This window comes from Pseudophryne corroboree, chromosome 1, assembly GCF_028390025.1.
Source record: "Pseudophryne corroboree isolate aPseCor3 chromosome 1, aPseCor3.hap2, whole genome shotgun sequence".
In the NCBI taxonomy this organism is placed as follows: domain Eukaryota; kingdom Metazoa; phylum Chordata; class Amphibia; order Anura; family Myobatrachidae; genus Pseudophryne; species Pseudophryne corroboree.
The window spans coordinates 162,079,325-162,096,107 of NC_086444.1; the positions used below are offsets into that span (position 1 = coordinate 162,079,325).

Genomic DNA, 16,783 nt, shown 5'->3' on the forward strand with positions numbered 1-16,783 from the left:
CCGGAAGTGACGTTTTTGGAGGACACTCGTCTATTCACTATAAATATGCATCATTTGGAATGGACTACCAGCCTTGACAAAGAGAGTTATCTCGAAACGCGTTGGCTGGGAGGAGGATTCTTGCCCACTTGGACTGCCACCTGCACGGCAGGGGAAAGGTACGACCTTCTTGATTCACTTTTAAGCCCCATTGGTACCGGACTGTGTGGACTGGTTTTTGGATGGTCTTGCAGGTTCCCCTGCCTGGCAGCTCCCCTTCCTCGTGGCAAACACCCCCCCTGTGTGTAAACCTTTTACTTGTTTTTATCCAATAAATCCCCTTTTTTATATATATGGGTGGCTAAATAAGAATGCTGTATGGATAAAGATACCTTGATGTGCAGACGGAACACGCTTCTTCCAGTGAGTACCGGTACGCAGCTTAGCTCACAAAGATACCTTGATGTGTTTATACCTTTATCTTTCATTGTAAGTCAGGTTCGCTGATAATTCCAGCATTTGCATGTAAAAGAAACCTTTATATGCTTCAAACCTCGCTCACTTTTTGTAAGTGAGGTATGACCACCTTACCTGAAATCTATCTATATATTTATTATTACAAAACGCCCATTGTATTCATTTGAGGATTCCCAACTCAAAAAAACCTTTAATTTGTGTTTTTCATACCATCACATCGTACGATCCCATTGTTTCTGGAGGAAAAACATCTTCCCTTTAGGAACCTGGAATTGATCAAAAATCATTCAGATAAGTTTCCTTTTTTCACTTTAAAACCATAACTTCCCAGATGAATCATCAGCTTTACTCCCCCATCCCCATTCCAGCGCCAACTCCCTACACCCGCACACCCCTTCCAGTTCTTTCTCTTTTGGATTATTTTTGGGATTAATCCAGTGGTGTAAGGGGGAGGCAGCAGGTTTTTTCACTCATCAGGAGCGCCTTTATCATTCTACCAAACCTTTGTTCCAAATTATATACAAAAGCAGCCAGTATTAATCTCACATATAAAAGATAAATAAGTAATAGATGTTTTTGCAGCCATTGCATTGCAGCATGGTTTACCCTAGTGCACAATGACTTGCTTTTTTAGCTTTGCAACTTAGAAATGTAGAATCAGCCGCACAATGTGCTGTAAAATGTTACACGTGCTGCAGCAGAAACACATTGTAACACTTGAAAACCACAGTATTCTTAGGCTGATCTCCAGCGTGCACAGTGCATTCTCAGTGCCTCTCTCCTTGCAACCATCAGTAAGACTGTGCATTTGCATACTCCCATCCCCTCCTGCAGGAGTAGCTGTGCCCTGTGGGTGTACCCAGCCTGCCTCCTCTCTCTGCTCCTCCTTGTGCCTAACACCTCTATGTGAATGAAACCAGGCTGCAGTGAGCCATCAGCACTCAGAGACAGAACAGGGCAGAAACTACTACCCCTCTGTGTGCTACTACCTCCCCCTCCTCCTACCACAGCCCATGTGTGCCCCAGGAAGCTCATCTGATTGCAGGGCAGCTGTCCCCTCTAGTCTTGGATAAACTGGAACGAAGATACAATTGTTGCTGTATACTCCTGCATCAAGCCCGGCATTACCCCCTCACTGACATGATACCCAGTGAGCTGAAGGTAAGCGCATGGCTCCTTATATACATAGTTCTATAGAGAGTGGGATAAGTTTACTTGCTGAGCCCCTTGTTACTTGTATGCTGCAGTACTCGTAGTATCCCCCACCCCGGGGCTGATGTCTCCCTGGCAGACACGTGCAGACTCAGAGCAGGACCGTCTATACAGGAACACATAGAAGTTCTCATGTATTGTACATGTAATAGTTATGTAGTCGCAGTAGTCACATATGATCGCACTTCTAGGTGGCTTATAAACCATTGTTATGATAACAGCGATGCAGATTGGGCTGTGGGCTTTCAGTACAGGGAGGAGCAATATTTGAATGAGAACCGATGTGAGTTCAGCCTAAATCCATATTGTGTTCCCATGCTCAGCTTTCCAGTACTGTGTCTGCTCCTAGACAGCATGGTCCGCGCATTGTGCTCTGCACAGGCAGACTGAGCGAAGTGAGCAATGCTTCTCAACCTTGGGTGCTACTGCCCCCAGGGGGTACTGGCTGCGCTGTTCAGGGGTACTGACTGTGCTGTTCAGGGAGACTGGCTGTGTGCTGTTCAGGGGTACTAACTGTGCTGTTTAGGGGTACTTGCTGTGTTGTTTAGGGGTACTTGCTGTGTTTAGGGGTACTTGCTATGCTGTTTAGGGGTACTGGCTGTGCTGTTTAGGGGTACTGGCTGTGCTGTTTAGGGGTACTTGCTGTGAAGACAGGAGTACTTGCTGTAATGTACACGGGTACTCTCTGTGCTGTTCAGGGGTACTTGGCCATATTTCTGTAATGGCAGAGCAGGACATCCATGTGGTAATTAGACACATAGGGTAATTAGACATTCAGGGAAAGCACCTTTACATCGTTATTCCATGCATAGTATTAGGTCCCTGATAACAAAATGATGCGTCTATTCTGTCTCAGTAAAAGAAATCAGATGTACTTATAGTTTTATTGTCAATGTTATATTTTTTAGAAATTGTAATATGTGAGAACTATTTATTTAGAATATATTCTATTTGTGTGTGTGTGTGTGTGTGTGTGTGTGTGTGTGTGTGTGTTTTTATTTTATATCTTGTTTATAGCACATTTATTGCTTTTTATGTAACTGCACCAAAACAAATGCTGGCATTTACATTCATTACACATGTGTTGGTTTTGTAGTGTTTTGGGTATAGATAATGGAATTGGGCTGACAGGGGGTGCCCAGGTGGGAAATCATTGAGCACCACTGATATAGAGGAAGAATAGGTTGCCTATTGGATATGCATGTTTCTGAACGTGTTTTGTCCTAGCACAAAGTTAAAGTTGAAGCTGAACCATCCAGTAATAACTCATGTATTGTCCTTATGACAAGCACACACATTTTCTCAGCAATTGTGTTGATATGGTCATAGACCATAAGGGTGATGCAAACTGACAATCTCCTAATACCCCCTCAGAACAAGTTATTACGCAGGGATGCAGCTGATATACCGGCGGACACACAGCCACACTGACTGTAGACGTGAGCACTGTTTGTGTTGTTAGTGGCTGCTAATATCTATTGGAAATGACTTGCCGTGCAGGTATCATTGTGCAGGGAATGATTGGCAGTGTGAGAACCTGTGCTCTAGAGCTCAGTAATACATTCATAGACAGGGTTTGGATGCAGCTAATACTCCCTACACGTGCTGCACATTCAGCTGTCATGTTGTGTTAGGGTAAAAGCATTTGACCACTATGAGCTTAGGCTCATGTCCTTACAGATGCACATTGACTATGCTGGGTATCCGACAAATCCATTATGTATTCTTGGGTGATGATTTACTAGAAATAACTACTCTGTATGGTAATAATATATAACAAGCTGAGTGATTGGTTGTACATATTGATTTATTCTACATTTAAAGTCTTAAGAACAAGTAGCCAATACAGCAAAAATAGCTAAATAAATAAAATACTTATTGCGTCTAACTTTGGGAGACATTTCAGTTAGTAGATGGGTGTCTTCCTTGGGTCCTTTTAAGGATCTGCTGCCACCTAGATTTGACTGGCTATATTATTTCTTGGCATAAATTCTCCAAGGCCCATTGATGCATGGTAGCAGTATAACATGTCCTTCATATTGCGCCAGTTTGTACATTATGTTATTTTATCCTGTAAGAAACTCTCAGTGAGAGGTCGTGTGCACAGTTATTACACTTTGGTTTATTCGGTCCCTAGTGTGACCCAGAGAACAATATCTATGGGGCACTGGATTACTGCAATACATGAAATACCTTCTCTTTATATGCTCTATCACACCACAGTTTAAAAACACATTAAACACTATACAGAGCAAATGTGCTGAAAGAAAGCCCTTTTTCTTTAAATAATGACGAGTTACGTGTACCAATTCACATTTGTTTTGTAAAGTCCCTTTTGACATGAGGAGAGCTGCTGATTTTTTTTGTAATTCCCTGTACTAGTTTGATTTATTGTTTGAAGGTCGCTGACAATCTTTCAAAAGAAGCCTTGAAGTCAGATACACAGGAGCATACCTTCCCCAGTGCAATGGTTATAAATTCTGCCTACGTCAGATTAATTCCTTCATGTTACTGTAGAAGATTAATTCCTTCATGTTACTGTAGAAGTAATGAGATCACCTTTATAAACGGACACCTGCTGTCTTCTGTTGGCTCATTTACTATCTCCTCTACTGAAGGATAGTAAAGATATACTATGACTATACTATGGGTGTTTGATAAAGATTGGTAGTACTGTAGATGAGATTTTCTATTGCCGCATATCGGAGCAATAGCAAATGTTCTATCATATTTATTAATAGGGAGCTGAGTGATGCTGGGTGATATTGGCCGGGCAATAGTGAGCAGCAATCCTTGTTAAATAGGCTATTACTGGAGGAGGCGGTTGGCAACGGGTATCACTGGCGATAGCTTTTTTGGGGCTTGATAAATATGGAGAAACCCTATCTCCAGCAAAATCACCCATTATTTAAGGTGATGTAGGGGTCTTCTGCCTATGGTGAAAAAAGTAGAATAGCATGGAACATTAGAAATTAGAGGCATTGCATATATATACTGTAAGCCAACAGAGATAAAATACTGACACATTCCTTGTTCTTTCCAAAGATCTGCACAGTATATCTAGATTGGTTCAGATAGTGAAGGCTTGTGTCCATGCTCTGTATGGGTGGAGTGACACATTAGATTAGTTAAACACACTTGTAATTTGAAGAAACCTCATTGTTTCCCATTTGAACGTCTAACTTTTTTGTCGTTCAGTCCTTTGAACCTCTAATCCCATGGTAGTTAACTGTTCCTATAAATATGTTGTGGAACTGGCAGGACATGTTGGAACTTCTAGTTCTACAGCCAGAGATCTGCAGGTAGTCTAGGGTTACAGAGTTGTACTCGATTTCTCAGCAACACCTTTCCAAAAGGATTGGACTGTGCTGAGTGGAACTGATCAGCCACTGATCTGCTTGTGCTACAGTATAGCAGGAATTTGGTATTTGCCACTGATGGCAGGTCACCTTTCCCTATAGCCTTAAGGGACTAAAGGGGGGTACACACGGAGAAGTTAAGCATGGATCTTTCATGTGTATGCCCCCCAGCGATAGGGCCGCGTATCGCTGTCACTGGTGCTAGATTGAGCCTGCACGCAGGTTCAGTCTAGCAGGTTGCTCACTTCAGTGCTGTGTGAATTGAGCGCCCCCCGCCCCTCTCGCTCAGCACGCATCGCGCTGAGTGCTGAACGGTCTGTGATAGATCGCTCAGCACACATCTCTTTAGTGTGTACCCACCTTAATTCAGACCTGATCGCAACAGCAGCATTTTTCTCTAATGGGCAAAGCAGATGGGTCACATGTAACACGTGCAGAGAGAGTTAGATTTGGTGGGGTGTGTTCAAACTGAAATCTAAATTTTAGTGTAAAAATAAATCAGCCAGTATTTATCCTGCACAGAAACCATATAGCCCACCCAAATCTAACTCTCTCTGCACATGTTACATCTGCCCCACCTGCAGTGCACATGGTTTTGCCCATTAGAGATTGCGATCAGGTCTGAATTAGGCCCTTAAGGGGGGTACTGACGGGAGAGATGTGTGCTGAGCGATCTTAACACAGACCGCTCAGCACACATCTCTCTCCCCGCTCAGCACAACGCGATGTGCTGAGCGAGGGTAACGGACGGACGGGGGGCCGCTCACTTCACACAGTGGTGAAGTGAGCGACCCGCTAGATTGAGCCTGCATGCAGGCTCAATCTAGCACCAGCAATAGCGACGCGCGGGGCCACACATCGCTATCGCTGGGGGGCATACACACGGCAGATCCGTGCTTAAAATCTAAGCAATCTCAGATTGCTTAGATTTTAAACACGGATCTCTCTGTGTGTACCCCCCTTTAGTCAGCATGTTTTAGATTAGTGCTAACCAGTCATTTTGTAAAACTTTCTTGAGTTATACTGCCAAGGCTATTTAAGAAATTCCTTACTGGGCAGCAGAAAATAGGGACCTCTAGAGCCCCTGTTTTATGCATGAGCTCCACATTGTGATTATATTCAGGTGCTATTTATCACTCAGATGACCTTTTGTTATGACAGTAATGAAGTAGCATTTCTAAAGGATGTGTTGGAAGAAACCTTTTTATGACCATTGAGTTTACATTATTATAATTTATTATCCTGCTTATAGTGTACAAGGAGCAGGAAGTCCAGTGAGGATGATCTATTTAGATGTACTTTAGGGACAGTAAACTAATAAGAGCAGAAAGGTATTTCCTGCCAGACCCCTTATGTTCTGTGCAGCTGCTGACCTGTCAGTCCTGAGCTTGGACTTTCTCAAAGTACTGCTCTGCATCGTGTCCTGGACACCTTAGATCTCTTGTCCAGACTAACATTGAACAGGTCTGAGATCAGCGCTTTACCGTTCAACACCTATAGCTGATTGGGGTGAATACCAATACCCCCCTTATAACATGTACTGCAGCTATCAGATATGTTTTCCTGTTATGACTGTGTTGTTTGCATACTGACATGCAAAGTGGTTGGGATGAATGTCAGAGATGAGGAGTGTGGGGAGACCAGGTTGTGCTTTCTGGTGAGTCTGCAGGATATCACAGAGAAGCTGGGGAACTGGTTTTACAAGGCTGCCGAGTTGGTGGAAGATGATTTGTTTAAAAAAAATGTGACGCTTGTATTGCACCGGGGAAAGTACAAAGCATGACAGCTAAACCGTAAAAATGCTAGAATTGTAAAATATGCTGTTATTTGTTTCAGAGTTAATTTATGGGAACCCAACCAGTTTAGTTCATTGTTCATGGTGTGCTTAATGGCATGCCTTATTTCTGCACTGCAGTCTAGGAATTAACCAATCAATCCTTTAACAGATTTCTGCTAGATGAGCCACCCCAAAGGTGTTGATTACAGTGTCGTTTCCACATAAACACAGTGGGGTCACTATTCTGTGGGATAATCTAATTCTCATTTAGAAGACAATTTATTAAAGCCTGAAGATAAAGTACCAACCAATCAGCTCCATCCTGTTATTTTTGAGACACAGCCTGTAAAATGACAGTTAGGAGTTGATTGGTTCGTATTTTATCTCTCTCCACTTTCTTTCTCTCTCTCTCCCTCTCCAAGCCTTGATAAACCTCCCCCACAGTTTTTTTCCCCTAGTAACTATTGACATCATTGATTGGGTGTTACTAGATGCTCACAAATTTATAGGTTGCATTATCATTGGTTCAGCATATGAAATAGCTGACACCATTGTGTACGCTTACCCTCTGTGTATCATAAATGAAATGAATGAAAATATGAATTACTGAGGGAGGTTGGATAATGTGCTATCTCATTACAGTTCCTGTCTGGTTGACTAATTATACATCTGTTGTTTTGTTTCCCTGCAGGAGTGAAAAAAATGTCAGTCAGCATACATGAGAACCGCAAATCCAGAGCGAGCACTGGCTCCATGAACATCTACTTGTTCCACAAATCTTCATATGCTGACAATGTTCTTACTCACCTCAACCTTTTACGACAGCAATGCCTTTTCACAGACGTCCTATTGTTGGCGGGAAACAGATCTTTCCCTTGCCATCGTGCCGTTCTTGCTGCTTGCAGTCGCTACTTCGAAGCCATGTTTAGTGGCGGCCTTAAAGAAAGCCAGGCCAATGAGGTGAACTTCCACAGCGCTATCCACCCGGAGGTCCTAGAACTCCTCTTGGATTATGCATATTCGTCCAGAGTCATTATCAATGAGGAAAATGCTGAGTCTCTTTTGGAAGCCGGGGATATGTTAGAGTTTGAGGACATCAGAGATGCTTGTGCCGAGTTCTTGGAGAAGAACCTTTATCCGACCAACTGTTTAGGCATGCTTCTGCTCTCTGATGCCCACCAGTGCACTAAGCTCTATGAACTCTCTTGGCGAATGTGCCTTACCAACTTCCAAACCATCTGCAAAACTGAAGACTTTCTTCAACTGCCCAAAGAAATGGTAATACAGCTCTTATCCAATGAAGAACTGGAAACCGAAGATGAGAGGATGGTGTATGAGTCCGCAATGAACTGGGTCAACTACGATCTAAATAAGCGACACTGTTACCTATCTGAGCTGCTCCAAACGGTGAGATTAGCCCTGCTGCCAGCCATATACCTCATGGAGAATGTGGCCATGGAGGAGCTCATCATTAAACAGAAAAAAAGCAAGGAACTGGTAGAAGAAGCCATTAGGTGCAAATTAAAGATATTACAAAACGATGGAGTGGTGACAAGCATGTGTGCTAAACCACGTAAAACAGGCCATGCCCTGTTTCTCCTGGGAGGACAGACTTTCATGTGCGATAAGCTATACCTCGTCGACCAGAAAGCGAAGGAAATCATACCCAAGGCCGACATCCCCAGTCCCCGTAAAGAATTCAGTGCGTGTGCAATCGGCTGTAAAGTTTATATCACTGGCGGGAGGGGCTCTGAAAATGGTGTTTCCAAGGACGTGTGGGTCTATGATACTCTTCATGAAGAGTGGTCCAAGGCTGCCCCGATGCTTGTTGCACGGTTTGGCCATGGGTCTGCTGAACTGAAACACTGTTTGTATGTAGTAGGGGGACACACAGCAGCAACTGGCTGTCTTCCTGCCTCTCCATCTGTGTCCCTAAAACAAGTGGAACAGTATGACCCAGCATCCAACAAGTGGACCATGATAGCTCCCCTCCGAGAAGGTGTCAGCAATGCAGCCGTTGTCAGTGCAAAGCTTAAATTATTTGCATTTGGAGGGACTAGTGTCAGTCATGATAAGTTGCCCAAGGTTCAATGCTACGATCCTTCTGAAAACAGATGGAGTGTACCAGCCACTTGCCCACAGCCATGGCGCTATACAGCGGCAGCTGTCCTGGGAACCCAGATCTTCATCATGGGAGGAGATACAGAATTTTCAGCCTGCTCTGCCTATAAGTTCAACAGTGAGACATATCAATGGACTAAAGCTGGGGATGTGACTGCCAAGAGAATGAGCTGCCATGCAGTCGCATCTGGCAACAAACTGTTTGTAGTTGGAGGTTACTTTGGAATTCAGAGGTGCAAAACATTGGACTGTTACGACCCAACACTTGATGTGTGGAACAGCATAACGACAGTACCCTATTCCTTAATCCCAACGGCATTTGTCAGCACATGGAAACATCTATCGTCTTAAAGCACTACACACGGTCATGGTAAGTTTGATTGCAGAAAGTGATACTTTTACCATCATGCACAGAGGTCTTTATTCTTTATTTCAGCTAGGGTCACTTGACTTTATTGAGGTTTAGTTTTATCTTTACTTTTTGTTACCAAATATGTTGTGTCCATTAATGCTATACAGGAGCTTTTCTACACATATGATACTATAGGAGAGCTAGTCAGATCGTGGCTGTCATGTTACATTGGCATCTAAATATGTGCCTGATGGCCGAGGCACAGCCATTGAGAATATACCCTGATGTGTACTTGCCAAATCTCCTGGAAGGTCCGGTAGGCTTACGGATTTCGAGTAGCTCTCCTGGGTTCCCTGGATAGTAAGTAAACCTCCCACATTTCGTCCATTGCTGTAAAATGCCATGAAATGCTGCATTTTAGGGCAGAGCCACAGTGATATAATTCATGGTGTGATGTCCCTGCAGGCACAGAAAGTAGGCAACCATGCTGTTCATTGATCCCAATATTCACCATAATCATCGCACACGTAGATCATTCTGTGGATGTCAAACAATAGAATATACATGTATGTAAACGCTGCAAACAATGACATTTGAGTGTAAAAACGTTGCACCTGGACAAGATATGCTGCATGTAAAGGGTGCCTATATATATATATATATATATATATATATATATATATATATATATATATATATATATATATATATATATTAATTAAAGCATTAAGGTGAATGAAGCTGCTTAGGAGAGTGCTGGGTTTTCTGTTTGGTGTGTGTGTGTGTGTGTGTGTGTATATATATATATATATATATAATCTATCTCCTCCATACAAGCGGCACTGGGAGACTTATTTAAAGTGATGAATACAGTGCTTTTATTGTAGCATAATGCTACAATAAAAGCACTGTATTCATCACTTTAAATAAGTCTCCCAGTGCCGCTTGTATGGAGGTTCTATGTACGGGAGGATGCACTCTCGTTTAAGAGGGCACGGGAGCAGCTTTTACTACGGAGGGAAGCCACAGGAGTGCCGGGTAAAGTGGATAGATTATATATATATATATATATATAAACATTTTGTATACAAGGTAAGTACTGGCTGCTTTTTGCATTTAACCCACAAATACTGGGGCGTTTTATTTTCACACTGCAATTTAGATGTCAGTTATGGCACACCCCTCTGAGATCTAAATCTCTGCACATTTTACATTTGCCCCGATCCCACCAACAGTGCAACATGGTTTTGCCCTGGTGCAAAGTTACTTGCCCCCAAGTCTGAATCAGCCTCAGAATGACATGTTCAACTTCGCACAGAGACCACACTGCCTTAGAACCGTGCTAGCCCTCCTCGCTCACCGCACACTATATTGTACATTACTGCTGAGAAGTAACACTGTGACAAACGCATCTCTCCATGCTTTGTTGTTCGAGCAAACAACTGTTATCAGAAGTATGCTAAGCATTTCACCCAGCCGCACACATTTCCGATTCCTTGTAGATAGTGTAAATAAAACAGGGGATGTCTCATTCTCTTGGTATCAGTAGCGGTTACCTGGTGCACTCTCTCTTCTGCATAACTCTCCTTTATGTTACTCAGAAGTCTGCAGCATGACTAAACCTTCAGCTAAAGTTGTTACGCAGTACCTTTTATCTCTTCCTCTTGTTTGACCTCAAGGAACAGGTGTGTCCAGACAGTAGGAGATCCAGCTAACCAGTTCTGTTAGTTCTGTATAACTGAAGGAATCAGGGTGAGAATTTCATGTGTTCTGGCTCCTTCTCTGCTGATTGCAGTTACTGGAGATACAGTATGTCTATGTCTTGCATAATGTAACTTTGGGGTGAACTTCCATCCTTCCAGTAGGTTTTGGCACAACTGGGCAAGTGGGTCAATTGTTTTGCTTTAAGAGCAATATAGCGAAATGCAATGTAATACATAAAGTATGCATTATGGCTAAAAGGCCTGAATCAGATATGTATGATAATGCCGACCGCAGCTGCGACTATGTATTGCAGATGCCGGTGTAGACACGTCCCCAAAACCGCTGTGACCTGCCTGCATTTTTGACGCCACTCTTTTACCACTTCCGAACGGTCCCTGACTGTCAATCACTTTGCAAATAAATCCTCTCTGTGACCGCCATTGAAAGTCCATCGCGGCACATGCACAGGGCGACTCTGATGCATGCACAGTCGGCTGATCGTTTAACTGCAAAAATATCGGGTTAGCATCCATCTTTGAACCAGGCCCAAAGTCATAAATGAGCATACACTGTCATCAAAATCCTCTAAGATTAAATCAATTAATTATATAGAGATGTATGGCTAATGTTGACATTATCCAGGAGATTTTCATGATACACCGGCAGTATAAATGTTAGTGTCATTGTAACTGATTTGAGGTTTTAAACACTTGGAAACATTGTTTTGTAATCAGCATAACATAGTTTCTAAAGGTTCTATACATAGCTATGTACCATGCATTGGCATTTATACGAGAGGACAGATGACAGGGAGCCGACAGAATACTTCATCAGAACACTTTGTAGCCTGACACCTCATGTTCTCCAGACCTGAGATTTGCATAGCTTGCGTTGCTGATTGTTAGTGCTTTACGTCAGTACCGTCTTAACAACGTTGTAGTCCCTGGGCAAAGCAATGCATTGGGGTACCTACCCTCCCATTCATGGGAATACCTTTAAAAAATAAATAAACAAAATCACAACTTATTCCTCCTGCAGTCCCACACAGTCTCTGCTGCTTCCATAAAGTGAATGGTTGCCATAGCTCCAACCATTCACCAATCCGCAAGCTAAGAGACATTCACTGTCTGGCTGCAGGCAGGTAGAAAATGTTGCACTTTGATTACTGGATTGATCCAGCCATCCACCAATCAGCAAGCTAACAGCTATTCAGTGTCTTACTGCAGCCTGGGAGGCAGGTAGAGAATGTTGCCTGGCCACTCTGAGTGGGTGTAATTCACAGTCAGAGCAGCCAGGCAGCATTCTCTACCTGCCTCCCAAGTAGCTCCAGAGACACCAGCCCAGGAGGCAGATACATGCTAGCCCATCCTGTACCCTGCTCAAAGGCCTAAAGAATCGTGGGGGCCTGGGCATCTGCCCAGTATGCCTGTATGTTAAGATGGCCCTGCTTTATGTACTGTCATGTGAAAGAAGGAGAAAGGAGACGCATGAGACAAACCTGCATTTTTAACCAGCAGTAGAAAGTTGGTTTTAAAAAGTGTGTAGAAGTCTTCTAATTACACTATTACAGTGTTATCCTTTTTTTGTTATAATACCACCACTAGACTTTTTAGTGCTGCTTTTATACCTCACAGGGCTTTCTCAACGTGGATATTTTCTTATTAGTCTTTATTTTACAAACCTGCTAAAAAAAATATGATCGCGGCCTCCCTTACCCGAATTACGGTGGTTCCACCACTTCTTCTATACTGTTATGGTCCCTGGTGAGATCACATAGGAGCCTGATTTCTCAGAAAGCTCTGTGGAACATATATGCACCTTATCACACAGCTTGTGGCCACCAAAGTTGTATTGGTGGCATGTGATGTAGCATTGGGAATGGCCCCTTTGCCCCATTTCAGCAAGTAACCCAACAGCACAGAGGAAGTGAATCTGAGAGGTTGGATTTCTATAAATTCATGTAAGGTGATCATGTTACTTTACAGAAACATAATTGTAAGTGAAACAGTATCACATGTCTATTCTGTGGCTAACAAAGTGAATCTGAAATACACTCTTCTCAAGTCTGAGTCCCATAATCTTCTCCCATGTGATACATGCAAGCCTTTAATGTGTATTCAGTTGTGAAAAGCTAAGTTTGTCACCTTGTATGTTCAGTAGACTGTTCCAAGGACCACAGCGGGAGGGATTTTGTATTACAACTATGCTGTCATTCTGTGGCTATTATGTGGCACATTTATTATTTGATACAAGTGTGTTTTGTGCACATCTGCCTTCACTGACTTACAATTGTGCTGTTTTCTCTTTGTTTGCCACACAGGACCCCTCTGCTGTGAAGATTCCAGGCCAGTTCATAGATGAAGATGGCAAAAAGACTTTTGATGTACTCTGAAGAAATTCTTAACGTTCGCCCTTCTGTAGCCGGGGGAATCTGGCTACAAGGGTCATGGTCTTTCTGGATCTAAGAGGGTATCAGTGTATTTCTTGTGCTTCATATATCAGTATTAACCCTTATGATCAGAATCCAATGTATCAACAGGAGCCTTTTTTTTCTGGTTTTGTGTTTTGGAAACCGGACTACTTAATATGGACAGCATTGCTGGAATCCATCTGGACAGCGTTCTCCGTGGAAGAGTTTCTCATCTGAATCCAAGGGAGCCAGAAATGTCGGCACCAGCTGTGGGGGAAACCCAGGGGGCTCCCATATAGCAAAGATGTCAAGTCACATCCAGATCTATCAGCACATAGCTTGACATAAGACTGCACAAATGGACTGCGCCTCTGGCATTTTCTAAACTCTCAGTTTAATCCATTCTCAACATTAACATTATGAAAAACCATAACTGTAACTTAGCCGGAAGGAAAAAAAACAAACTGTGAACAAATATTGGATGTATTATTACCCAGAATCCCTTGCCATTTCATTTGCCTATTTATATATGACTTTCTTATTACATTCCCAAGTGTCTGTTTGTTGTCCTGTGCTGTCTGCATGCTGATACAATGCCTGTAGTTGTATTGACATGTGAATGGCCTGATTTGAATAATTGTATATTTAAAGCTTGCAACGATATTCAAGGCAGTGTGTTCAGCTTTCCGTTTGCAGCATTGCAAACTGAGTGTCTTTGTGCTTAACCCGTTCTCTGTACCGTAAATCTTTGTGTCAGCACAACTAAGTGGGTGAAACCTAATACTCGCCATGAGAAAATATATATTTTTACTTGTGAGAGTCTCTGGTGTCAGCAAATGCAGTTGGCATGTGAACTCCCATATGATGGGTTACATTACTTCTCTTATGTGCATCATTTTTCATATATGTCCACAGGGAAATATTGGGTACAAACTGGTTCAACCCAGTAGCATCACTTCTTCTAATATGGACATAATTTATTTTTTAGCCAATAGTATTTTCTGATTATTTTTTTTTATTTTTGAGTCAAGATAGCTGTATGGAGACTTTATTCAGTAAAACTCTCTACCCAGTTATATAATACTATTTAAATTAATTTGTTGGCCCCATGCAGTGAGAGAGTTGGGTAAGCAGACTGTATAATGTGGAATTAGATGACATTTAGGGGGAAAATGTACTAAAGTGCGGGTTTTCAGAAGTAGAGATGTTGCCCATAGCAACCTATCAGATTGTACTTATCATTTGTCTAGCACCTTCTAGCAGATAATAGCTAAAATCTGATTGGTTGCTATGGGAAAACCCACACAATATACACCTTAGAGGGAATATGTATCAAGCCGTATACTGCGCATACATTATACAATTATCTGGGCGATTGGACTGATATTGGCAGTTTGCCCAGAAAATTGTACAGTGTATGCGTTTGACTAGTCTAGAAATATTGATCTGCCAGACATGCCGAATTGTCAAAGCATGTCCATCCGATACAATATTTTTTAAGTTGCAAATCGGCTGCAGTGGGCAGGGGTGTGGTATGTAAGGTTGACAGTGTTTGGGTTGACCACTATTGGTTGACAGTAAGTAGGTCAACAGGGATGCTAGTTCGACAGGGTCTTTAGAACGGCAAGGTCTAGGTCGACAGGTCAAAAGGTCTACATGAGTTTTTTTAATTTTTTTTGGTGTCTTTTTCTCCGTACAGTGGCGGGAACCCCAATTAGTGCACCGTGTCCCCTCTCATGGCTCGCCATGCTTCGGGCAAGGTGCCTGACTCCGCTACCGCTGTGCTCGGCACAGGTTACCGTTCCCAATTGTAGTCCACATGGATCGTAAAGTATGAAAAAGTAAAAAACAAACAAAAAAACATGTCGACCTAAAGACCCTGTCGACCCAGGACATGTCGACCTAAAGACCCTGTAGACCAAGAAACCCTGTCGACCTACTTACTGTCAACCAATAGTGGTCAACCAAAACATTGTCGACCTACTTACTGTCGACCTAAAGACCAGATCCCGTGGGCAGTGTTGTCATATCCGTGCCCATGTAACTCTTCCACGTCAGCCTTGTAGACTCCTTACAAGATGTGCAGCACAGCTGCAGCCTCTAAATCCATCGTAAGACACACACAGTAAGAGTCACTCTTTGTAATGGCTTATTATGGGTTAGGTGGCAAGTGAGTGGCTTTCAAACCATTTCACTGTATATATGACTTCTTAATTTGTCGCAACAATCTGGGTACCCACTATTCACTGTATATAAGGGCCAGTGCAGACCAATGTATCTGTATAATCCCTTATGTCTCTCTTCCACTCTCCCATATCCTTCTCAGATCACTGAACTAACTGAGCGCAGAGAAATGTTAGTTGTGTCTCATAAACCTGTTGCGATGCTGCAAAGGTAAAAATATAACTGTAAGGAAATCGGTGCAAAGGTCAGAGGTGAGCAGGAAGGGAAGGCATCGCCATTACTTCAGATGGAACACTCTAATTACACACAGGGGTAAAATAAGAAGCCGTGGAGGTCACTTTCACAGGCCACCTGCTCTTCAGGTCATACATTACTCTCTCCCCTCTGTTCAAACTTGTTTGCATTTAGTGTTCATGACCAGTGTTAATCTGCTCCTACCGGGAGTTTAAAAAAAGCAAACCTTCATTTTTGCAGTTTGTTTCATACGTGGTATTGTCCTTTTGTAATACTATGTACTTTGTCTGCCCGTCGGCTTGGTATTAGCACCATCCAAAGTTTATTTATGTATGTATTTATTTATTTATTTATGGTAATCTCTCGTTTTTTTGCCAAAGCCATTAGTTTTTTTTATGTGAATGACAGATGTTTTTTTGCTTTCTGGTTTTTTTTTTTTTTTCTTTTCTGTTTTGTTGTCTTTTTTGTTGCAATTTCCTCTTTTCTCAAGTGAATTTGTGGTAAGAAAATAATAAACTTGCACTGTTTGAATTTTCGCTATGTTTCATTAAGTCTATGTTTTCTTAGTTCACTTGATCCAGCTTTTTATGTCTAACTCTATAGTATACTTTTGGATCGAATCACAAATGTTGGGGATTTTAACTGAAATGGATCCAATTCAACTTCAAAGCCTGCTCTTTATTGTTCTAACCCTAAACTGTACATCCGTAACAAAAAGACCATGGGAACAGATTAATATCTAAATCAATATAAATCTACATCTTTTTTTTTTTTTTTTTTGGTTAGATCTTAGATTGCCGTAATATAATTCTTTAGATATATTAGATGGTTTATTTTGAGAACATGGTTTTCTCTGGCAATTAGCAGTTAACTGCAGTATTATACAGTAGCACAGCATATTCGTCCTGAAGCAAGATAAATTACAGTCTATTAACAGTTATACACAGTGTGTATGTATGTATGTATGTGTATAT

General features: G+C 42.2%; 1 protein-coding gene across 2 annotated transcripts; it reads left to right on the top strand.

Moving 5' to 3' along the window:
* Window positions 1-1,330: 1,330 nt before the first annotated feature.
* Window positions 1,331-16,345, top strand: ENC1 (ectodermal-neural cortex 1). Of its 2 annotated transcripts, none has more exons than XM_063963861.1 (3): window positions 1,331-1,617; window positions 7,496-9,295; window positions 13,302-16,345. In XM_063963861.1, exon 2 carries the CDS (start codon window positions 7,507-7,509, stop codon window positions 9,274-9,276), a length of 1,770 nt encoding a protein of 589 aa, XP_063819931.1. In that variant the 5' UTR covers window positions 1,331-1,617; window positions 7,496-7,506; the 3' UTR covers window positions 9,277-9,295; window positions 13,302-16,345. The 2 variants fall into 2 exon arrangements, with proteins under 2 accessions (XP_063819931.1, XP_063819932.1); XM_063963862.1 differs by lacking the exon at window positions 1,331-1,617 and adding an exon at window positions 2,040-2,063.
* The last annotated feature ends 438 nt before the right edge of the window (window positions 16,346-16,783 follow it).

What these genes read in the sequence shown, in the direction of transcription:
- ENC1 (XM_063963861.1), top strand. Translation starts at nt 7,507, where the DNA reads ATGTCAGTCAGCATACATGAGAACCGCAAATCCAGAGCGAGCACTGGC.